This window comes from Macaca mulatta, chromosome 3 (assembly GCF_049350105.2).
Source record: "Macaca mulatta isolate MMU2019108-1 chromosome 3, T2T-MMU8v2.0, whole genome shotgun sequence".
Taxonomy (NCBI): Eukaryota; Metazoa; Chordata; class Mammalia; order Primates; family Cercopithecidae; genus Macaca; species Macaca mulatta.
In genome coordinates this window covers 196664315-196689761 of record NC_133408.1, presented here as the reverse complement: position 1 = coordinate 196689761, position 25447 = coordinate 196664315, and the positions used below count along the sequence as shown (strand labels likewise).

Genomic DNA, 25447 nt, shown 5'->3' with positions numbered 1-25447 from the left:
CAGCACTTCGGGAGGTGGGCAGATCACAAGGTCAGGAGATTGAGAGCATCCTGGCTAACACGGTGAAACCCCGTTTCTACTAAAAATACAAAAAATTAGCTGGTGTGGTGACACGTGCCTGTAGTCCTAGCTACTTGGGAGGCTGAGGCAGGAGAACCGCTTGAACCTGGGACGCAGAGGTCGTGAGCCAAGATCATACCACTGCACTCCAGCCTGGCGACAGAGGAGACTCCATCTCAAAAAAAAAAAAAAAAAAAAAAAAAAAAGTTGTGTTTCCAGGCCGGGTGCAGTGGGTGATGCCTGTAATCCCAGCACTTTAGGTGAGATGGTGGCTTGCGGCCAGAAGTTTGATGCTGCATTGAGCTATGATCACAGTGCTGCTTTCTAGCTCAGGTGACAGAGTGAGATCCCATCTCAGAAAAATAAAAATAAAACAGCGTTTCTGATAAATAACTTAAACATGAATGTACAGAAGCGTATCTTCACAAAAAATTGGCATTTTCAAAAACAATGCAAAATATTTTCCCCCCTTTGAGACAGGATCTTGCTTTGTTGCCCAGGCTGGAGTGTAAGTGGCGCCATCTTGGCTCACTGCAACCTCTGCCTCCCAGGCTCAAATGATTCTCCTACCTCAGCATCCCGAGTAGGTGGGACTACAGCTGCACGCCACCATGCCCAACTAACTTTTGTATTCTTTGTAGAGACAGGGTTTTGCTATGTTGGCCCGGCTGGTCTTAAACCCACGGGCTCGATCTGCCTGCCTCGGCCTCCCAAAGTGCTGGGATTACAGGCATGAGCCACTGTACCTGGCCAAACAATGCAAAATTTAATAGAGAAAAATGACGTTAGACCCTTGTTATAAGAAATCTATAGTGTAAAAGGGCTTTCCACCAGTTGTAACTAAGAAAATACTTTCAGTTTGTAAAAAGAGGTATCTAGTTGGGTTTTATAAATCATTCTTACCTATTTCAACCTAATGAGAAAGTATGTTATGTAATCAGCTAGGCACTAGGCACCTTTAGAGATTTCTTTGGTGGGTGTGTTAATTTCTTAACACTAATATGATACGTAGTGACAATAAATAAACCAAATTGCATACCTTTACTCGTTCCTCAAATGGAACCACAAAAGGCAACTCTGTCAAGACGGCAAGCTGTCTTTCCTCAGACACAGACAGCGGCGGGGACTCCAAACCCACTACAACACATTTTAAAACCTTAATTAGTTCACTTGCACTTTCCGTTGCATTCCCACTGACAATTATTAAGGTGAAGGCTCATGAAATCATCCTGATTAACTCATTTATCTAAATCCAGTTCCAGGAAAACACCCCCGCCTCAGGCAGACCCACGAGCCACGCACAGTGCAGGATCAGCATAGAAGTCTGCAGTAGCTCCCCAAGTACACACCTTGATCGAACACTAAAGATGTCCTCATCAAGAACTACACTTCTGCTCCCGCTGTCTAGCATGTCTCAAGTGCACAGCTAGCCCGAGCACTCGCGGTGAGACCCGACCGCAGCCAGATTCGGCATGTCCTTTCTTCTCCTACTATGGCAACAACCATCCTCCCAGACCAGGCGTGTGTGCATGAGATCGTGCCTGGGAGAAGGTTGTATACACAGTGGGCCCCAGGCAGTATTTCACGAATAAACACGTATCCCATTCCTTTCCAACAATAAATCATAAATTGGCCTCTTAAAACTCATTTCAAGGAGCTGGGGATGGCAAATTATGCCTGTAATCCGAGGCTGAGGCGAGAGGATCCCTTGAGCTCAGGAGTTTGAGAAACTGAGCAACACAGAGAAACCTTGCCTCTACAAAAAAATTTTTTTAAAAACTAGCTGGGCATGGTGGCACACACCTATAGTCCCAGCAATGCAGGAGGCTGAGGTGAGAGGACTGCCTGAGACTGCGGAGTTCAAGGCTGCAGTGAGCTGCGATTGCACCACTGCACTCCAGCCTGGTGACACAGTAAGATCCTGTCTCAAAAAAAAAAAAAAAAAAAGGAAAAAAAAAGTAAAGTGTTACGTGAAGGTATCTGAGACATCATATCAAAAGCACAATTTCATTAAAGAAAAAAAAGGTAAATGGGATTCTATCAAATTTAAAACTTCTCCTCCTTGAAAGACACTGCTAAGAAAAGAAAAAGACAAGCCACAGATTGGGACAAAATATTTGCAAATACATATCTGATAAACTATATCCAGAATAGCTTTGTAACTCTCAAAATTCAATAACTAAAAAACATGTTCACAGGCAGTGTGCAGTGGCTCACACCTGTAATCATAGTACTTTGGGAGGCCAAGGTGGGAAGATCCCTTGAGCCCAGGAGTTAAAGGTCAGCCTGGGCAACATATGCAGATTCCAACTCTACAAAAAAATAAAATAAAAAATTGGCCAGGTGTGGTGGCACATGCCTGTGGTCACAACTACTGTGGAGGCTAAGGCATGAAGATCACCGAAGCCCAGGAAGTCAAGGCTGCAGTGAGCCGTGATTGCACCACTGCGCTCCAGCCTGAGCAACACGGTGAGACTGTCTCTAAAAAAAGAAAAAAAACCAAAAGAAAAAATCAAATTCATGAAAAAGATGCTGAATATCATTAGTTGGCTGGCAGATACAAATTAAAACCACAATATGATATCATTTCCCACCTTTTATAATGGATAATTTTTTTTTTTTATATAGTCTTGTATTGTCATCCAGGCTGGAGTGCAGTGGCGTGATCTTGGCTCACTGCAACCTCTGCCTCCTGGGTTCAAGCGATTCTCCTGCCTCAGCCTCCCAAGTAGCTGAGATTACAGGTGTCCACCACTCGCCCAGCTACTTTTTTGTATTTTTAGTAGAGATGGGGTTTTACTATGCTCGTCAGGCTGGTCTTGAACTCCTGACCTCGCGATCCGCCCACCTCGAACTCCTAAAGTGATGGGGATTACAGGAGTGAGCCACCACGCCCCGCCCATAAAATTCTTTTCAAAATGACAACTATAATTGCCAGTGAGGACTGGGAGCAACAGGGGCTCTCATTAATTGCTGGTCTGAACGCAAAGCGGTGCAGCCACCCTGGAGCACAGTTCTGCAGCTTCTCATCAAGTTAAACATCAACTTGCCAAATGTCGCAGGATTCTTACTCCCAGTGAAACTTACTCCATGTCAAACAAAATGTATGTTCACAGAAAAACCTGTACATAGATGTTTATAGCAACTGTACTCACATTCCCAGAGACTGGAAAAAAAAAAACCAAATGTCTTTCAACGAATTAATGGATTCACAAACTGGTGCATCCCCACACTGGAATACAGCTGAGCAACAGAGGGAGCAACCAACCCACACAGCACCCTCAAATGCACTGTGCTGACCAAAAGGAGCCAGGAGCAGACTACACAGCATGGTTCCCCTCGGAGGCCTTTTGCAAAAGGCAAAGTGACAGGACGAAACAGAAATGAGTGGCTGCTGAAGAGGTGGCCGCAATGGAGCCAGAGGCAATTTTGGGGGTGATGACTTTTCTACATGGTAGCTCCTGGTGGGGGTGACATGCTGTATGAGTTTACCGCTCTGTAAATTAAAGGAGTGAATGTGACAGCGTGTAATTCATACCTCAGTAACCCTGTGTCCTAGAGAACTCACCGTCCAGGGTGGACTGCAGCGGGCCTATCCTCCCCATCCGCCGGAACCTCCACACATGTCTGGATGCTGGCACATAGAGCTGAGTGACCTGTCGGGGGCAATCCTGGTTCAGAACTCCCCTGTGCTCTAGCACACACTTTGACCTGATCACACTTGAACAGAATTGGTGTTGGACATTTCTCTACTATGGACTGGGCCCTCTCTCTGACCTCATCCCTTCATGTCCCCTTTTGGACTACCTTTTCAAGTCCTCTCTCACACTGGCTGTCCTTTCATACTTCTGCAGTTAACTATGTTTTCTAATACACCCCAAAGAAATCTCTAATTGTTTTATTTAATGATGCATAATATCTAAACATAGTAAAACAATATAATTGCTTTGTGAAGCAAAATAGATCACCTTAAAAATTATCATCAAAGATTCACTTTCTAGTTTTTTTTTTTTTCCATTTGGTTGTGGCAGTATTCAAATAAAACAGACATAGTATATTTTCTCTTATTTTTCATCTGTCAGTTCCTCTCATCCCTTATTTTTGGTCCTTGCAATTTTTTACTTTTTGATACAGGATCTCACTCTGTCACCCAGGCTGGAATGCAGTGGTGCAACCTCAGCTCACCGCGACCTCCACCTCCTGGTTTCAAGTGATCCTCCCACCTCAGCCTCCCGAGTAGCTGGGACTACAGGTGTATACCACCACGCCTGGTGAATTTTTGTATATTTTGTAGAGATGGAGTTTTGCTATCTTGCCCAGACTGGTCTTGAACTTCTGAGCTTAAGCAATCCACCCGCCTCAGCATCCCAAAGTGCCTGGGTTACAGGCATGAGCCATCACGCCTGGTTGGCCCTTGTAATTTTTTTTCTTTTTAGATGGAGTCTCATTCACTGTTGCCCAGGCTGGAGTGCAGTGGCCTGATCTTGGCTCACTGCAACCTCTGCCTCCCAGGTTCAAGCGATTCTCCTGCCTCAGCCTCCCAAGTAGCTGGGATTACCAGCGCATGCCACTATGCCCGGCTAACTTTTTTATTTTTAGTAGAGATGGGGTTTCACCATGTTGGCCAGGGTGGTCTCGAACTGACCTCAGGCAATCTGCCCACCTCGGCCTCCCAAAGTGCTGGGATTACAGGTGTGAGCCATCGCGTCCAGCCACCCTTGCAATTTTTAATGAAGAAATTTTTATCGTGTAAAATTTCCCATAATCTAGATTTTGCTAATTGCACCCTCATGGTGTTGTTAAAGATGTACTTCTAACCCCTCTGTTTCCTGTAATTTTGTAGTTAGATGTAGAGGTTCCACCACATTTAGATTTAACGTTCTGGTGAGAACGTTTCCTAGGTTGTGGGATGCTTGTTCATCGAGAGGCCCCCATCTCTGCTTATCACTGCAGAGGTGAAACCTACTTCGAGTGTGGGTGTGTGCACTGTATACTACCAGTTGGTGATGAGATAAGGGACTTGTGCCAAAATGTAAATCAATTAAATCGCTAAACACACTGCTGGGTTCAGCTGACATCTTCCCATCGCACAACTTTCTGGAGTGAGGAAGAGGTGCAGTCATTTGCATTCTGGGCCCAGACCCTCCTCTCCTGGGAGGCCAACACACCATCTCAGACCAGCAGACCCCAGACAAGTGCTGCACCTGGAGTGGCACCGCCCTGGTCATCTCCTTCACCAGAGCCTGCAACAGGCTGATTCCATTTTGCAAAAATCATTTTCACGTAGTATTGGCTGGAATACTTCTATGCAAAAGATCACACATCATCAATTATCTGTTCTGCCTGAGGTACAGTTTATAAATTGAGTACTTCTTTTTTCAAAACAGTATTCAAAATAATGAGACGGTTCCTTTGCATCCTACAAATACGACGATGAGGTTTTGTTAGCGTCCTTGCAAACTCAAGAGTTAGCTGCTTTCATGAATGCTTCAAGTTTCCGCCCATGACCAGCTACAGACAGGCTCCTAACCCTGTCTCCCAGCCCCAGCCACCCTGCAATGGCTTCCTGGCTCTCCAGCATGACAGAACATTCTACACCCATCTTGTAGGGGCCTCCCAGACCTGGAACCAAGCACCGTGCCAGGACTGCTTCTTTTGCTGTGAAGTGACCCCGGCCTGGGTCCCGGAGCTGTTCACTGCCGCGGGATCTGCCACCATTGCTATACCTTGTCAGTGGGCAGAGTCAGAAGCAACAGGCTTAACTCCCAAATATCTCATGAGGACAGTCATGCTTATAAAATTTTTCTAAAACACTCCTGCTTTCTCTCCTCTAATATTTCTGTGATGTGGTTTCTTTTTTTTTTTTTTTCTTTTTTGAGATGGAGTCTTGCTCTGTCGCCCAGGCTGGAGTGCAGTGGTGCGATCTCAGCTCACTGCAACCTCCACATCCTGGGTTCAAGTGATTCTCCAGCCTCAGCCTCAGTCCCAAGTAGCTGGGACTATGGGCGCACACCACCATGCCCGGCTAATTTTTTGTATTTTAGTAGAGACTGGGTTTGACCATGTTGCCAAGGCTGGTCGCAAATTCCTGAGCTCAGGCAATCCACCCACCTTGGCCTCCCAAAGTGCTGGGATTATAGGCATGAGCCACCGTGCCTGGCTGACATGGTTTCTTTTATACCCTCCACCACTCCATCTCCTACTCCCAAGATTCTATCCAGTTACGACTTTTTCTCAAGAACAAAACTGAATATACCCTATGTCCCTCTGTTAACATCACTTACATTTTTTGTGTTTTTGGAGACAGAATCTCGCTCTGTCACCCAGGTTGGAGTGTAGTGGCACGATCTCGGCTCACTGCAACCTCCGCTTCCAGGGCTCAAGGGATTCTCATACCTCAGCCTCCCCAGTAGCTGGGACTACAGGGGGACACTTACCATGCCCGGCTAATATTTGTATTTTCTTTCATTTTTCTTTCCTTTTTTGAGACGGAATTTTACTCTTGTCACCCAGGCTAGAGGGCAATGGCGCGGTCTCAGCTCACTGCAACCTCTGACTCCCGGGTTCAAGTGATTCTCCTGCCTTAGCCTCCCGAGTAGCTGGGATTACAGGCATCTGCCACCACGCCTGGCTAATTTTTGTATTTTAGTAGAAACGGGGTTTCGCCATGTTGGCTAAGCTGGTCTCGAGCTTAGCCAACCTCAGGTGATCTGCCTACCTTGGCCTCCCAAAGTGCTGGGATTACAGAAGTGAGCAACCATGATCGGCCTCTTTTTTTTATATTTTATTATTTTTTGAGACAGTTTCACTTTTGTGGCCCAGGATGGAGTGCAATGGCACAGCTTCAGCTTACTGCAACCTCCGCCTCCCGGGTTCAAGCGATTCTCCTGCCTCAGCCTCCCGAGTAGCTAGGATTACAGGTGCCTGCCACCACACCCGGCTAATTTTTGCATTTTCAGTAGAGATACAGGGTTTCGCCACGTTGGCCAGGCTGGTCTTGAACTTCTGGCTTCAAGTGATCTGCCGTCTCGGCCTCCCATAGTGCTGGGATTACAGGCATTAGCCACCGCGCCTAGCCACTTAAATTTTTTACTAACGTATCATACTACTGAATCTGCTTTGGATGTAGGTGTTAGTAATATTCAAATTTGTGTCTGTTCTTTCAGAAAATCAAGGATAAAAGATTGGTGTGGTGGCTCACGTCTGTAATCCCAGCACTCTGGGAAGCCAAGGTGGGAGGATCCCTTCAGGCCGGGAGTTCGAGACCACCACGAGCAAACATAGCAAGATTCCGTCTCAAAACAAAAAACACAAAAATTAGGCACAAGACCCATCTCTTTTAAGTACTAGACATACATTAATACTAATAAAAGCAAAGTATTTTTCAACCTCAACAAAGAATTACTAGGCTTTAATATAATCTCAGGTTAAAAAGGAAAATTGAGGATAACTCAGAATATCATTTTAAGTCAATGATACTACTGTATGTCCCATTAAGAAGTTGGCGTAAGAGTTAGTAATAAGGTTTACCGTTACTAGTCGTATAAGTCATAAAAAAATAATTTTAAAGGGCTTAATTCTTCTCCCCCAGAAAAACACAAGCTGAACGTATATTTTTAATGATAAATATTAAAAAGATCTTTCAATATCACCTTATCTGCTTTAATATCTTCTTGTTCTGACAGCCAGTGGTTTGGAGGACAAAAATTTCTCCTAGTGTCTCTGGACTTCAACATTTTCACTAGATTGGTGATAACCTGAAAAGAAAGAACAAATCCGTGTCACACACGTGAGCTCGGCAGCCACAACGCACAGTGAGCAATACATTCACTAAGGAGGAGCGCACAGCGGTGGTGCAGGCACCCAGTGGAGCCGGACACCAAACCCGCTCACAGAAAAGGGCTTCCATCACAGTAATGTACACAAAGCAGTTATCTGCCAATACGTGCAGAACAACAAACACGAATACATGGACACGATAATTTTTTAAGTTACAACGGAGGTGGTGATTAAGCTTTGAAACACAAATTTGGTGGCAGCTAAATGATAAGAACTCATGAACACAAAGAAGGAAAGGACAGACACTGGGATCAACTTGAAGGGAGAGGGTGGGAGGAGGGAGAGGGCAGAAAAGATGACTCCTGGGGACCAAGTTTAATACCTGAGTGACCTAATGATGTGTACAACAAACTCCGACGACACGTTTATCTACGTAACAAGATTTCACATGTACCCCCAAACCTAAAATATTAAAAACAAACAACTCCCACCCCCCCGAATTTGGAAATGTCTTAGCTCATCTGAGTTCTAATGAAAGATACCTTTAAGTGATGTAATTTTGTAAAACTTTTTCCTGAAATAGCATTTCTGAGTTTTCTGAGAAACAATGTACTAAGGGCACTAGGGGAAAAAAGCAGCACCCCAGACATCACTGTCACATCTCCCAAAGAGAAAAACAATTTCAGCATTTGCCTCACATAAGCAAATGAAGTTAGGTTTGTGATCATAACTCTAGAAAAATCGAGTCTGATCTCCTTGATAACCTCTCCAAACAGTCTGGCCTGGACACAGTTCGTTATATCATCACAAGTTAGTATTTTATCATGGCTTTAAAAAACTACAATATTCCTTCAGAACAGTTCCTCTCTGGTTGTGCAGTGAGTTCCTCACAAATAGAATCCAACTAGCCACCTTGGAACCTAGCAGGTACTAAATGACTGACTTGGGATCAATAATTGTAAATTTTATAATATATGATTAAAGAGATCTAATAGCACTACTTTAAAAAGACCTAAAGTTCTCTATCGAATAGAAATGCATTTTGTAATAAACAAAGATAAACCAAAATTGTAAATCCAACATTTTAAATGTCTACAACCAGGACTGATCATGTAACTACTACAGAGCTCAAGACAGCGTTTTCTGAAAAAGTTGGCCAGGCCTGTCTGTACGCATGCTACCTCTAATTAAAGACAATGGAAATCATCACAGAAAAAACAAAATGAGGACAACCTGATTTATAATATACCCACCAGATAGATTAGAAATAAGATTTCTAATATATACTAATTTATAATAATTTATATATTATATAATTTGTAATTATAAATATATACTATGTATCTAGTATATATAATATATAAATTTATAATATATCTAATATATAATGGATATATTAGATACATTATAAAGATCACACAATCGTTGAGATTTCCCTTTAAAATTCCGTAATTTAGCATTTACATACAATGAAATACAAATGCTTATTTTATGAAATGCAAATCCAAGGCATGCAGGGATACCAGAAATTCTGTGTGCCTAAGGAAAAAAGCGAAGGGTACTTGGGTTGATATCTCAGGCCACTGCAATGTGGACACCCCTTGAATGACCTACCCATGGACAGAGAAAAAGTGTTATTTGAGCAATTCGCTCATGCAGATAAAACTGCATAGTAAAAACCCACTCAAGATCAAAGATACACCTTTATAAGTGGTGGATATTTCTTACCAATTCAGAAGTGGCGATTATCTTGTGGCATTTTAAAACCTATCACAACGCTATGGAAATACCATCCTTCTTAAACGAGTGGAAATGTTTAGCTAAGTAATCAGGGTAAAGTGGAGTCAGTTATTCCTTGACCCTTGACTCCGTGGTGTTGCTCAGGGGCTCAGCTGCACACACAACATCTTACAATTAATGGTTTCTTATGCAGCCTAGGCAGACTGGGGAGAACCTCATTACTGGTTCTGTCTGGTTAACTGTTTGGCTGAAACAAACTACTGTCATTGACCTAATACAGTAATTCTTGAAAGTCATTCATTTTACTCTTCAAAAGGAAAGATGAAATCTCACTGAGCTATGCTAATTACATGTGCTATCCTTGTATGGGATAAATTCAGGTAGTACACACACAACACACACCCTTCCAACAGTAACAGAAGTACAATCTTTTTGTTTGAAGATGATCGTGTCTGGTCTTTCCATTTTTATGACCAATTAAATTGATACTTTAAATCTAGATTTAATAGTTACCATGCTGAAACTGGCCCTTTCATAATCACCCCAACCGTTAACAAAAGTCATGCTTTCTGACATATTTACATATTTAACTGCATCATCCCACGGAATCCTGGGGTCCCTATGAATTTATCATCCCCAAGGAAACTTAGCTTTATTGAGGGGGTAACTTGCTCCAGGTCGGGCAAGGGAAAGATCAGGTCTGCCTAACTCCTAGATATCTATTTCTATTCAATCTCTGTTCATGAGAACATATATTTTCTACAGATTACAAACATTATCAAATTATATGAGACGAGTTCTCACATTCTTCTACTAAATTTTTATAAAATTAAATGTTAAAAATTTCAATATAGTGTATCCTCTTTCATATTTCCAATCCTAAATATGAAAAAAGAAGTAACTACATGTTACCAATATAACATGCCAGTACTACCATGGATTCTTGGTGAATCAAAAAAAGGGGGTGGAGGGAGATGGGGAGAAAGGAGGAGGAAAGGAGAAGGTAAAAAAGTGAGTCCAGCCAAGGGAGTGATGTTAAGGACAGGATATCAAGATAGAAGGCACTGTGGTAAGGCATGGTTTAATAAACATCAAATATATTTATATTTATTTATATCAAATAATATATTTTTAGTATAAATATGTCCAAAATATTGCTTTCTTTAAAGTATGTCCACAATATTGCATGGGACATAATTACATTTTTTAAAGTAATTGTGATTTATCCGTAATTCAATTTTTAGCTAGGTGACCTGTCTTTTTATTTGCTAAATATGGCATGACTAGTCCTGGACCAATTCCCAAAATATACTTATTTAGAATATCAAATACCAAACCTTAAAATTCAACTAAGAACATTTTTCCCTCCTTTACATCAACTATTTTTCTCCTAAGTTTTTAATGAAAAATATAAACATGAAAATTTGACTGGATCCATTTTGTGATCTCGAAACACCTTAACACATTCCTTTTTTCCACATTCACTTTCAGAATCACAAACTCAACTGCTCTACAAGTATCTAGCACCAAAAAGGGAAAGTTCGTAGGGGCAACCATGCCCAAATCACATGAAGTGACTACATCTGCTCAAAGTGAGTTAGAGCCTGTGGCTCTTAACCTTTGCTGCATTTTAGAATCACCTGGAGTACTATGAAAAGCCCACCACGGGCATGCCGCCATCACTGACTCGAATTCAATTCGTCTGAGGTGGAGCCAGTCAAGTTTTCCACTGCTCCCCCAGATGACTCTGATAGGTAGTTATGACTTGAGAACCAGTGTGGTAAGTTATACGAAATAAGATAGCAAACATTGGAACAACTAGCTGTATCTAGCGCAATATACACAATTTTAGTGGATTTTAAGTTCTGAAATACAACAGCATTATGTTCATCTGATGTGTTAACTCTTGTCCCTCCTCTCAAGTTCTTCCACGCTAGATCAAAACATTACATTAAATAAATGCAGAAAATACATTATTCAAGTACCAATAAATTTATTCAGAAACGCACACACTGCCAGGCATGGTGGCTCACACCTGTAATCCTAGCATTTTGGGAGGCCGAGGCAGACAGATCACTTGAGCCTAGGAGTTTAACACCAGCTTGGGTAACATGGCGAAACCCCATCTCTACAAAAAATACAAAAATTAGCCAGGTGTGGTGGCGCATGCTTGAGTCCCAGCTACTAAGGAGGCCAAGGTGAAAGAATCATTTGAGCCTGGGGGGTGGAGGTTGCAATGAGATCGAGCCACTGTACTCCAGCCTGGGCAACAGAACGAAACCCTGTCTCAAAAAAAAAAAAAAAAAAAACCAACAAAAACCCACAAAGGTGCACAACTGTTACACATGCTCGATTTTAATGTGCCATTTGAATAAAAAATAGGTGATGCTGTAAGCAGGTTTCCCTTAACCCCAATATTAAAAAGATCAAGTAGATAACTGCTTAGAAACATACCAACTCCTTATAAAAATCACACTTGGCAACTGTTCAGGGTAAACATTATAAATTAACAGGCACTGTTTTCACAAGATCTCTATGTTTGAGAGTTCATGGCAATGATGATCATAAGAAAGTCTTGCTTAACTGACCTTGGAGAAATATTCTTAAGCACTAGCTATATTATCACAAATGTATATATAAATTAGATGACAAGGCTATCAATCCTAAATTGTGACATTTCTGTATGGAGACGATGGATATTTAGATACAGTATTGCAACCAAAAAAGCACATATAGTCCAAGTTTTGAAGGGCAACTGAAAGACTAATTGCATCATAACATAAAATAAAAGTATCTTTTTTATCTTGAATGTAATATGTAATATCTGGTAACTAAAACCAAACAACTGAGTTAATTATTTTTCTTTTTTTTTTTCTTTCTAGAGTAGATGTAGTCCTGAAACCAGATGAATTAGTTCTTTAAAAAGCAAAATACAAAGCATACTTAGCACACAATTTCCAGGTTCTGAAGTGCAGTAAATGTGTAATGTGGGAAATACATCAAACGACAATGGATTTTTACAATTTGACTTCATAAGAAGAATATATAAAAGTAATGTGTCAGAAAAAGCTCTAAGAACATGACCTCATTGGAAAACAACCGTTTTCCTCAACTGAGATGTGTCAGGTGAGCAGCAGCTGGTGCTTCTCTCCTGTGTGCTTCCACAGGCCCAGCCTCTGCGATTTGCTGTTTCCCACTGTCATTAGCTGAATGCATGTCTCCTTCATTACATGGTGATACTGCAGGAACAGGCACCCAGTGTGAATTCATTCACGATCCCTTAGCATAGAGCTGTGTCACTATGGGTGGGATGAATACTGTGAATGTTCAAATAACTGAGAATAAACACTCTAACCTATGAAAGTCATGAAGTATCTGGTATGCACTGCTGCTGTCAAGGGTTAACCAAATTTTATATAGCCCTGAGTTACCACTTGTTAACCCATTTATGCCTAGTGTTCCATTATTGGAACGCTAAGCTTGTGGGATTTATATTCTACTGCTCAAGGTCATGGCCAAGGCCTGATTTTTCACACAAAAAATTTGCAACCTCTGGCATAAACAGGTTAAAAACTGGTGTATTTTGAAAAACAGTATTCTTCAGCACATATTTAAAACATTATAAAATTACTTCATATAGTATCCACTTTAGTCAAAAAACAAAAAAATGAATCAAATCTTCATAACAGAAAAGGCTATGGCATAGCGCTACAAGCTTTAGGTCTCTTAGCTGTAACATGGACAGCTAAATGGCCGCATTTTAGGATTATATTAACAGAGAACTGCTGTTGCTTTACTACTTTTTAAAAATAGCTTTTTGGAATTGAAAAAAATACAACTTAACCACTAAGGAAGTAAAAAACTCACAATATGGGTCTCTCTCTCTCTCCAGACATATGGATAACGAGGGCATGAGAACCTTCCTCATTCCCTGCTACTTCCTCCTGTTTCCCTATCACAGGAGGTAACTCCTGTTAAGTTTGGTAGATGCACACAGACATCTCAAAACAGGATTTCCTATCTCATCAAGCTAAAGTAATTATAGCTATAAATTACACTTCAAGAGGAGTTTATAAATTTGATAAATGCATAAACTGTTTTAGCAGTGTCAAGGCAGGGCTTAGAAAGTGACCTCAATTCTTATAGTGACAAAGAAAGATGACTCTATCCACTTAAAATTCTATGTTTCTGTGACCAGCCAACAGAGCCTCTCACACAAATGACTTTGGGAGGACCATGATACGACTGAAAAATGAAAATGGTCGGTGTTGAAGGAGTCAGGTCTCATCATTTGCAATTCTGTCAAAATCAATGGAAGGCAGGAGATCATGGGCAAAACGCTTTTGCCTTCTTTGGTTGATTCTACCTCGAATTCTTTAACTCAAATTTGGTACAATAATAATATGAAAAATGCTGATAATATTTTTATTCTTTTCAGAAGGGGAATGTAGAATAGTAGCTGGTTCTACCATCATATACATGACCTCAACTGTAAAAACAAATTACAGTATCTTTCTCGCAGAACTATTGCATTAAATGAATATAGGCAAAGCTCTTAGAATACTGCCTAAAACACAGTTAATTGCAGAGGTGTAAGTTCATATATCTTCATAATAAAGATAGTATTTTCTTAAAAGAAAAGCTAATAGCAGCTGATTACTCAAAAATTATGCAGTGATTTTTATTTTGGGGGGCTCAGCTCAACAGCAGGTAGCATAAAATGGTTTGGGGGACAGGAGGCCAAAGAACAGAAATCCTTTAAAAAAAAAAAAAAGGTCTTTAAACAATTCTAAACTCAAAAGGTCTTAGAACAACTTATTTCAAACCTAAAACGATCACCACCACCAACAAAAAAAAGGTAAACATTCACCCTCTTTTTTTTTTTGAGAGAGTCTCACCCTATGGCCTAGGCTGGAGTGCAGTGGCGCTATCTCGGCTGATTGCAACCTCCGCCTCCCGAGTTCTAGCGATTCTCCTGCCCCAGCCTCCCCAGTAGCTGGGATTACAGGCGTGGATCACCACGCCCAACTAATTTTTGGTATCTTTAGTAGAGATGGGGTTTCACCACGTTGGCCAGGTTGGTCTCAAACTCCTGAGCTCATGATCCACCTGCCTTGGCCTCCCAAAGTGCTGGGATTATAGGCGTGAGTCACCACACCTGGCCTCACCCCAATTCTTAAAACCTTCAATGGTTAATAAGGTGGCAGGGAGTCATTTTGAGGCATAAAAAATTCTGTACAAACTCTTCACTTAATGCTTAACCAAAACAAAATAAGGTCAGCGTGGAAAATACCTTATATGGCATTATTAAGTTCAGAGATTTCTACATACTAAAGATAAGGCTGTCATATGGAAATTATGAAACTCTCAACGGGTGCTATAAAACAGTGAAATGATCTGATATCATACACAACACCTGATATTCCACATCATGGAAAGCTTTATTGTTAATAAAGACCCCAGGGTTTAATCAAATATGGAAAGGAAAACAAACATGCTACCTGTAACACCCACGTCCAGGAAAAGCTTATATAAGAATTGTAAGTTTTAAATAGGTGAGATTGCTTATTTTTTAACATAGAAAAGTTGCAAAATTGTCAATCTTTAAGAAAGGATATAATAAAGGCTTACCATGTGACCTTTCCAGTTTACTTAGGACTACAGAAATAGGTAATTAAAATAAATTGTGCAAACATATATTACATCAATCTGCCCAAATTATAAATTCAATGATGCATTAGGACTGTATTCAGTGCAATCAAAACATTATCAGTTACTGCTGCTGCTGCTAATGCTCATGCTCCTAAGAGAAATGTGTTGTAAAACCAGGCAGAACGGGCTGGAGAGAGACTCTCGTGGACCTGGAGGATGAATAAGCATTCCTTAATTAGCCCATCAGGGTAAGTGCAAGCATTAATGGGCCCTTCCTAAAGTCTAGCTTGACATCTTTCTCCAAACACGGCCAAGAAGAAAGTTCCATTAGCAATATTAATACAAGCTTAGTTGATCATTTTCATTCAATTAACTTCTTTCAATTAAATAGATAGCTTGACAAAAGCAGTGATAAAAGACCCAAAGGGACAGCTGATGACTCGAACTGAACATTAGTGTGCGAGAGGTCGCTGGTATTAAACGGACTGTAAATCCAGCATTCAATTTGGAAAATGCACTTCTTCTGCTCTCACTCCTTTAATGAGCGATTTTAGCTGACTAGATGTGTTTGCTGCAGAAATTTCATGGGAAGTCAAGCACCCTTTTCCTTTTCTTTTTTTCCGTCCCAACAGTTACATTCTCACTGGTGGTGGTTTCCTGCCAACATTCCAGCCATAGTAACTCAAAACTTCACTTTCTGGTTAAGAATGAAGATATGTTAAAATAATTTATATACAACTAGCATTAAAAATTAATGACCTATTTTACCTTGTTAATCAATTTTTGAAAGGTTTGAAAAAATAATAAAATCTAAGAAATATTTACTGAAAAATAAAAACATTTTAAAAACTGTATTTATATTTCATCGTATCACAGTTAAGTAGTTAGGGCCACACAGAAAAGATGCACGTAACAAGGTTTAAAAACATAGTTTTAAGTGAGGCAAATGTAAATTAAAATGAAAGTAATTTTAGTTAATTAAATTACCTTAATCAAAGGTACTAAAATTACTTTTCTTAATTAAAAAGTTGTACAGGCCAGCTGCAGTGGCTCACGCCTATAATCCCAGCATTATGGGAGGCAGAAGCAGGAGGAACCCATGAGGCCAGGAGTTTGAGACCAGCCTGGGTAACACAGTGAGACTCTGGCTCTACAAAAAAACTAACAAATTAGCTGGGCATGGTGGCACGTGCCAGTAGCCCGAGCTCCTCAGGAGGCTGAGGTGAGAGGACTGACTGCTTGATCCCAGGAGTTCAAGGCTGCAGCGGGGTATGATGGTGTCACTGCACTTCAGCCTGGAAGACACATCAAGTCCATGTATGTATTTTTTTTTTTTAAAAAAAAAGGTCTTGCAAATTAACGCATGTCTGAAACAAACCTGTATTTTTATTCCTCTGCAATGGTCAAGACAAAAATGTGTATATTTTTCAATGTCAGCAAACAAAAAAAATACATATACTCTATACCTTAAATAACTGAATCCATCGTTTCTGTTCCATCTGTATGCATTGTTGCATTTCAGAGCTAGTAGTGACTCCAATACTCTGAAATGCTGTAATATATTCTTCTCGAACTTCTGGTTTGGTTTCTGGATAAGCCAACTTGATGATCCCCAGGCATGCATCTCGAAGGCATCGAGACAACATTATCAGCTCTTCTAAAGTAAAAGGCATCATCGATGATTGTCTTTGACCTACAACTAAAAAATACAATCCAATTTTCTATCATTTCTTTTTCCATCTTTTAACACACATTGAAAGACTTAAAAAGCTTAAAACTTTTCTACTGTCTATGAAAACTGATGGGCCATGTGGCCAGCAGCAAACTGGTTTCTCAAAATCCTTACCTTCTATGGGATCACCGAAGAATTCATTATCATGTATGGAAATTAGTGAATGACTAAACAAGGAGCTAAAAAGGTAAAAGAGTGGGATGATTCGACTAGAATCTTCAAAAGACATAGGAGAACCCCTGGATATCACCTGAAGCAATGGTACCATAGACCTTGAATTAAAGAAAAGAAGAAAAAAACCAGTCACTTTACAATTAGTCTTAGTTTGGGAACTAATTAAAACATAACATCAAACAAATATAATCAGGGAAAGTAACATTTGCATTAGGAATTAAACTACTTAAAGGCAAGGTAAAGTCACCATGGCAATGCAGGTTAATAAACAGCACAGATTAATACATAAAATAGCATACCAACCCATTAATCTTCACTAAGGTTCCTGCTACCTACATCAACCGGATAATGAAGTTACTAAGAGTGAGCCAGTCATTCCCAGGCTAAGGCCCTAAGAAGAGTTCTAATAAGGCCGCTATTCAAGACACACATGTACTTTACTTTTATGAGGAAACCATCCCCCTTCCCATCTACTCAACAAATTTAATAAAGGCAAATCATTCTGCTCTCAGGAAAAATTTATCCAGCGACTTACTTTTGGTAAGGCTGAAAGCTATTCAATATTGAAGCCAAACTGGAACCTTAAGAAACAAAGTTTTTGGTTCTCTACAGTGGCCTTGCTCCCACTGTCTGCTTTATTCACCAGCTCCCATCCTGCTCCTGCTTTCACAGCAGCTAAGGTGGTCTTTACTCAGCAGCCTCTGTCACCCATCAAGAGCTATGATATGATAAATTAATTAGCCAGGTGTAATGATATGTGCCCACAGTCCCAGTTACTTAGGAGGCTGAGGCAGGAGAATGGCTTGAGACCAGGAGGCGGAGGATGCCATGAGCTGAGATTGTGCCACTGCACTCCAGCCTGGGCAACAGAGCCAGATTCTGTTTCAAAAAAAGTTTAAAATGTTAAGAAAAAAAAAAAAAGCCAGGTGTGGTGGCTCACACCTGTAATCCTAGCACTTTGGGAGGCCGATGTGGGTGGATCACAAGGTCAGGAGTTCAAGACCAGCCTGGCCAACATGGTGAAACCCCGTCTCTACTAAAGACACAAAAAATTAGCTGGGCGTGGTGGCAGGTGCCTGTAATCCCAACTACTTGGGAGGCTGAGGCAGGGGAATCACTTGAACCTGGGAGGCAGAGGTTGCAGTGAGCTGAGATCATGCCATTGCATTCCAGCCTGGGAAACAGGATGAGACTCCGTCTCCAAAAATATAAACAAACAAATAAAAAAGAGCTACGATATATTAAATTGACTTATTTCACTTAGAACGTCTTCCTTTTCTCTCGTTTTTAAGTCTGGTTCTTTGTCTTATGGAACATTTAGCTAACACAGAATCACCTGCAAGCTCTTTCTATAAAGTCCATGGTCCCCTCTACCAAGTCAAATCAATCATAGGTTAACAGACATTGAGAGCAAGATCACTCTTTTATCTCCCCAAATATCCATTTCCACAAAACTACAGGTATATAGTGGATGAGATGAAACCAGGAGTCAGGATCTACAAATCACATATGAAAGCAAAGCAGAAGGTAAGACCACTTGTTATAATTAGCAGGGCCATAAGGAGCTTGGCTGAGCCACCTGGAGCTTTTGAGTCTCCATGGTACATGGTTCAGGGGAGGGCACTGCCATCATCAACTGCTTTGAGAACAGGAACCCATATGTGCACCCGAAACTGTTCCCACAGAGAACATACACTATGTCCACATGCTACACAACCGGAGCATACATGATCCCTATTTGTAGTTGTGACACTCTGCATTTAGCACTATGCTGAATGTAATAATCAATTAATGAATGAATGCCATCCATCCAAACTTTAAACGTTGTAGGGACAATCAAAAAGGGACAAAGCACAACTGTCCTACCTCATTGCGGAAGCCAAGATGACACAAAAAGTGGGATTGGCAAGAAGGATACGTGCCAATGCTGTCCTGCAGACAGGGCACGAACGAGACACAGGTCTCTTAGTTCTCTGCTGACCACTCTTTCTGCTATAAACACTGACTCAAATATTCCTCTGAAAACAGGTCAATCTCAAGGACTTATGTGCAAATAAAAAGTCTGTAACTTACTGTAATGGAAGACATGGATTCACACATAACTCAGGGGAGCTAGGTGAATTACTCACCATCATGAGACCCGAGGCAATCCCTAATCTCTGTCTAGATCTTGAGAACAAGGGTTTTCACATTGCGTGCCTGTGGGAACCACTCCTCCTCCTCGTTCAATGTCCCTTACCCTTGCAAAGAGCTTTTAGTCTTAAGAACGGATTCTTGGCCGGGCGTGGTGGCTCAAGCCTGTAATCCCAGCACTTTGGGAGGCCGAGACGGGCGGATCACGAGGTCAGGAGATCGAGACCATCCTGGCTAACACGGTGAAACCCCGCCTCTACTAAAAAATACAAAAAACTAGCCGGGCAAGGTGGCGGGCGCCTGTAGTCCCAGCTACTCGGGAGGCTGAGAAAGGAGAATGGTGTGAACTCGGGAGGCGGAGCTTGCAGTGAGGTGAGATCCGGCCACTGCACTCCAGCCTGGGCGACAGAGCGAGACTCCGTCTCAAAAAAAAAAAAAAAAAAAAAAAAGAACGGATTCTTGCTTTAACAGGTTTCAGAATACTACTGTAGACTGTTTTGAGATTATTTATAAAACAGCCAACATCAGCACCTACTGCCCATATTGAAGACTTCTGGGCAAAGCATCTCTGCTATGTCATAGTCAACGGATGCCTAATGGAAAAAGTACCAGCTGGCTATGGGTTCCTTCATCTTCAAGAAGAGGGAAACTAAACTGGCTGATTACAATAGCAAGTACTGAAAATCAGGTACACGAATAAAGATGTTATTTGCAAAATGTCTGATGTGCCAAAATTCACTATCCATCTGGAGATTGTTTAAATGTGGTCTGCTAGACTGGGGTGAAGAATAGTGCATCTCGGTTGGCCCCCAAACCATCTGCACCTCAATCACCTGATGAGCCTGTGAGGTCGCAGTCTCCAGGGTTTCTAACCCAAGTCTTAGGGCAGGATCAGAGAATCTGATTTTTTTTTTTTTTTGAGATAAAGTTTCCCTCTTGTTACCCAGGCTGGAGTGCAATGGCACAATCTCGTCTCACGAGAATATGCATTTTAACACGCTCCCCTGATGGTACTTCTGCCCACAAAAGCTGAAAGTCCTAGCAATGCAAGCCTTACTGTGAAACTATTTTTGACTTGAGTGCCAGTTTCAGAAAATCAGTCATTTCATTTTAAACTTTATTCCCAGTAGGAAATATGAGACATATACAGATGGTGCCTGACTTACAATGGTTCAATTTAGGATCCTGCAACTTCAAGATGGTCAAAGGCGATTCCCATTCAGTAGAAACCGTACTTCGAGTATCCATAAACCATTCTGTTTTTTCACTTTCAGTACAATATTCAATAAATTACATGAGACATTCAACACTTTATTGTAAAATTGGCCTAGTGTTTGATGATTTTGCCTAGCTGTAGGCTAATGCAGGTGTTTTGAGCACGTTTCAGGTAGGCTAGGCTAAGCTGTGAGGCCTCAGCAGGCTAGGTGTCTTGAATGCATTTCGACTTATGATATTTTCAACTTACAATGGGTTTATCAGGACACAGCCCCATTGTACCTCAAGGAGCATCTGTATTGAGAACGTATTAATACACTGTCAGTTTCTTGAGGGACTTTATTCTAATAAATTAAACAAGTAAAAAGACATTCAAATTCTCAAACTGTCTTTTAATAAGATTTATAAAACTACCCTATCATAAAATAGTATTAATAATTTAATATAATTAACAATATCCCACTTTTCTTTCACACACCATGACTCCATTTCCTTAGCAAGAGACAAATGCCATAAACAAATAAGCAATTATCAGGCAGAACTATGACAGTGTCTCTGTTGCTAAGCTGGGGCACTTATGGGTAAATGATAATTTCCTGTCCTGATGATTCTCAATCTCCTTCTGCCCGAAACAAACCTGTCACTAATGAAAACCAAGGTTGGCATAGTCAGAAGTGGCTGAAATGCACCAAAAAACACAACAAAACACACCTAAAATCCTGTATTTTGGTTTGGAAATGAAAGAAAAGCATTTCTCAAGACGGTAAATCATTCTAGAGTCTTTCGTGCTTTCGTCTAGAAAGCATTTCTAGGAGTGCTTTAGCCACCCATTGTTGATGCAAGATAAACTCACTTAACCTTTAGGAGTTTCACCAGTCACAGTGGCAGCATTAAAGCTCCCTTTTCCTCACTTAAGATGCAATTAAAAAAATGAAAAATTTTAAGTAATAATATTGAGAAACTGACATTCCCCTTTCATTAGTATGAACTGTGTTGCCCAGATGATTTGAACACCAGTTCCATCATAAAGGGGCTGACTGTGCGTGGCTGAATAACATATGAATGAATATCTTTTGCTCTACATATTGCATGAAAAAGCTCAAAATTCAGAAATCTCAACAAGAGTTTCCATTATGACTGTACACAGCAAGTCAGACTGCAGATGAGCAAGTGTTTATATTTTAGATATACCACCCCAATCCACCAAAAATTCTTTCTTCTAACTTCCTGTTCCTAAAAAGAAAACAAGACTACTTCCTACACTCTTGCCCTACAACTGAGATGTGTCTTCCCACCACCGAATGAGCTGGTTCACAGCATGGAGTCAGTAACGGTGACTGCTATTATCACCACTCTCATGAGCATGACATGCAGGTGGCATCTTCTAAGTTTAGTCTCCAATTAACTGAATTACACACTTCATCTTTTCCGATGACAGTACAGGGGGACTGGCTTAGACTTCTTTTTTTCTTTTTTTTTGAGAGGAAGTCTTGCTCTCACTCAGGCTGGACTGCAGTGGCACGATCTCGACTCACTGCAACCTCCGCCTTCCAGGTTCAAACGATTCTCCTGCATCAGCCTCCCGAGTAGCTGGGATTACAGGCACGTGCCACCATGCCCGACTAATTTTTATATTTTTAGTAGAGATGGGGTTTCACCATGTTGGCCAGGCTGGTTTTGAACTCCTGACCTCAGGTGATCCACTGGCCTCGGCCTCCCAAAGTGCTGGAATTACAGGCGTGAGCCACCGCGCCCGGCCGGCTGAGACTCCTGGCAGAGGAAAAATTCAACAACAGAGTACTAGGCTAAGTCAGTTTACCATGAAGGATTTTAAGTATGAAATTCCTACCTATTACACACTCAATTAAAATATGTATGTCAAAGATGCTATTTTTTAAATTACACGATTCAAATAAGAAAAATCTAATTATTTAAACAAATGTTTAAAAATGTCTACACTGTTCTAATGTTTGCAGCAGTCTTAAATTTACTTCAAATCTGTATTTTCACTGTGAAAAGAATAGTAAAATCATATGGAGCAAAGTAATTTCCAAATGTCTACTTTTTTTAAAAAAATGGCTAGGATATTTAAAGCAAACTTACCTTCAGATAAAACCATACTCTCAATAATATATACAGATAAGTAACTGTTAAGATTAGACACTGATTTTTCTTTTTGTGCAACTGAGACCATCTGGAACTTTCCTTCTAATATGAAGTAAGTCCAGTATAAGCAGGACTTAAAAACAGGTTCTGGCAGCATTTCTGATTAGGCTGCTACTTCCTGTGCCTGTGAGCTCAATTTATAAGTCTGTATAATACATACCCTGTGATCATCCGTGTTGACATGGAAGATATTAGAAACCAAAGATGTCTCAGAAACCTGGCATTAAAGGCTAAACTGTAGAGAAGCCTAAAAAGGAATAGGGGAAAAACACAGAACAGTGAGCAATTACTTATTCAAAACATTTCTTTAAAAAAAAAAGGAATACACTGAAGATCAACATACAGTTTAGCAAATCTCTGTGCTAATACCACAAAAAGCTGCCTCAGACAACCAGCCATTTGATGAGAACACCGAGACACGGCTCCCAGAGGTGTCAATCCGCGCTGTTACCAAGCTAGGAAAGCGCCTCCTCCCCCGTGGCTGTGAGATCTACCCCAAAAGATGAAGATATAAGCTGTTTTCATGCACAAGTTGAACCTGCTCCCCCTCTGCTACATATCATATTAATATGCCACAATATTCTATATTACTACTGTTATTACTGCTAATACTTTTTTTTTTTTTGAGACAGTGTCTTGCTCTGTTGCTCAGGCTGGAGTGTAGCACCACAATCTCGGCTCACTGCAACCTCCACCTCCTGGGTGGAAGTGGTTCTCCTGCCTCAGCACCCTGAGTAGCTGGGATTACAGGTGCCTGCCACCATGCCTGGCAAATTTTTGTATTTTTAGTAGAGATGAGGTTTCACAATGTTGGCCAGGCTGGTCTTGAACTCCTGACCTCAAGTGATCCACCTGTCTCAGCATCCCAAAGTGCTGGGATTACAGGCATGTACCACTGCACCTGGCCTACTTAACACGTTTAAAATTTGTAAAATATTTAGTGATGGACTCAAGTCACTTTTCTTGAAATACAAAAAAAATGTGCTGTTAACACCTCAAAAATAAATCTAAAAAATGTATCGTAAAGACTTTTAGGCCAGGCATGGTGGCTCATGCCTGTAATCCCAGCACTCTGGGAGGCCAAGGGAGGCAGACTGCTTCAGCCTAGGAGTTTGAGACCAGACTGAGCAATGTGGTGAGACCTCGTCTCTATGAAAAGCTGGGCGTGGTGGCTGTAGTCCCAGCTACTCATGAGGGTGAGGTAGGAGAATCGATAGAGCCCAGAAGTTCGAGGCTGCAGTGAGCCGAGATCGCACCACTACACTCCAGCCTGTGTGACAAAGTGAGATCCTATCCCAAAACAATAAAAATAAATAAAAATTAAAAACTGTTCATCTATAATATTAGATTTTAAAAAGATGAACTTTGTGAAGAATGCATGAGCATTTAAATTAGCTCTATGTTGTATACTGCATGTTTGTGACAGGATAAACATTCTAGCCATAATTGTGTAATCAGCTAGCATAAACATTTTTTTAAGAGATGAGGTCTTTCAAAAACCAGTAAAAAAAAATCTCGTATTTGATCGGTCAAGTAATTTCCTGCACTTAGTCCAAAACATCAAATGCATTGTTCCATATCGGCACTTTCTGAGTACACCATAGGAATTATGGAGTAGTGATTAAAAAAACAACAACAACTGAACTCCATTCTTATTTTAATGTAATGCATTTTGAGATATCCAGATGGCAATAAGGGTACATCATTGAAAAAACAGTGAAAGCATGAAAGAACATGTGAAATTTACCTAGAAGCAGGAAATCTTAAGCTAGAAAGAATCTATTAGATCATTCAGCCCAGTTATCTTTCCAATGTCATGTAGGCTAAAAGCAATGTTTGCATAAGAAAATGAAGGGGCAGTAATACATCTGTTCTAAGGTCCTTCCAGCTCAGAAGTATTATGATTTTATGAAAACATGCATGATGTTTATCAGTCACACGCCATGACAAAGTGAGGACACACTGCATTCATTCCAGCAAGAGCAGAATCCCAAACGGAGTCTCCAACAAATATTATTTAATATTATTGGAAAATATTACTTAATAAATATTTAATATTATTGGAAAAATGAAAAAAATGATAATAATATAAGTTAAAGGAGACCAATTAAGACATGTAACTAAGTATGCTGTCTGTCATTAGTGTTCGAGCAAATTTCCACTTAAAAATCACTCTGAAATATGGCCGGACATGGTGGCTCACGCCTGTAATCCCAGCAGTTTGGGAGGCTGAGGTGGGCGGATCACTTGAGGTCCGGAGTTCGAGACCAGACTGGCCAACGTCGTGAAACCCGTCTCTACTAAAAATAGAAAAATGAGCCGGGCGTGGTGGCAGGCGCCTGTAATCCCAGCTACTCAGGAGGCTGAGGCAGAAGAATCGCTTGAACCTGAGAGGTTGAGGTTGCAGTGAGCCGAGATCACAACACCACACTCCAGCTGGGCGACAGAGTGAGACTCGGACTCAAAAAAAAAAAAAAACTCTGAAAAAGATTATACTGTTGAAAAGGGGAGCTGTATTAGAAAATGATAATAGGATAATAGATACCTTATCTCTGAGATATTTAAAATCCTTACCATATACCTGATAAGAGTGTTAACTTTTTTTCTTGCCTTTGTGGAGTTTTATTTGCTAAGAATACGCAACCGTCATATGGAAAAAAGAGTAAGAAAAAAGCTATGAAAAACATGAACTTTTGAAATAATTTGAGAAGGTAGTATTTGCTTATTTTCTCTTTAGTGGAGAAACTTTTTAAAAAAATGTTATTAAAACAAAACACGGCAAAATGTTAGCCACAT

General features: G+C 40.7%; 1 protein-coding gene across 4 annotated transcripts in view; it reads right to left on the bottom strand.

The window, feature by feature from the left end:
- The window catches only part of UBE3C (ubiquitin protein ligase E3C), a 139413-nt gene that overhangs the window by 48841 nt on the left and 65125 nt on the right, over window positions 1–25447 (bottom strand). For all 4 annotated transcript variants that reach the window (XM_077997821.1, XM_077997822.1, XM_015135374.3 and 1 more), the window contains 6 exons: window positions 22812–22898; window positions 17078–17235; window positions 16698–16930; window positions 7713–7817; window positions 3629–3716; window positions 1100–1197 (listed from right to left, as the gene is read on the bottom strand). In XM_077997821.1, coding sequence (XP_077853947.1) covers window positions 1100–1197; window positions 3629–3716; window positions 7713–7817; window positions 16698–16930; window positions 17078–17235; window positions 22812–22898 — 769 coding nt within the window. The remainder of the gene's footprint in view (window positions 1–1099; window positions 1198–3628; window positions 3717–7712; window positions 7818–16697; window positions 16931–17077; window positions 17236–22811; window positions 22899–25447) is intronic.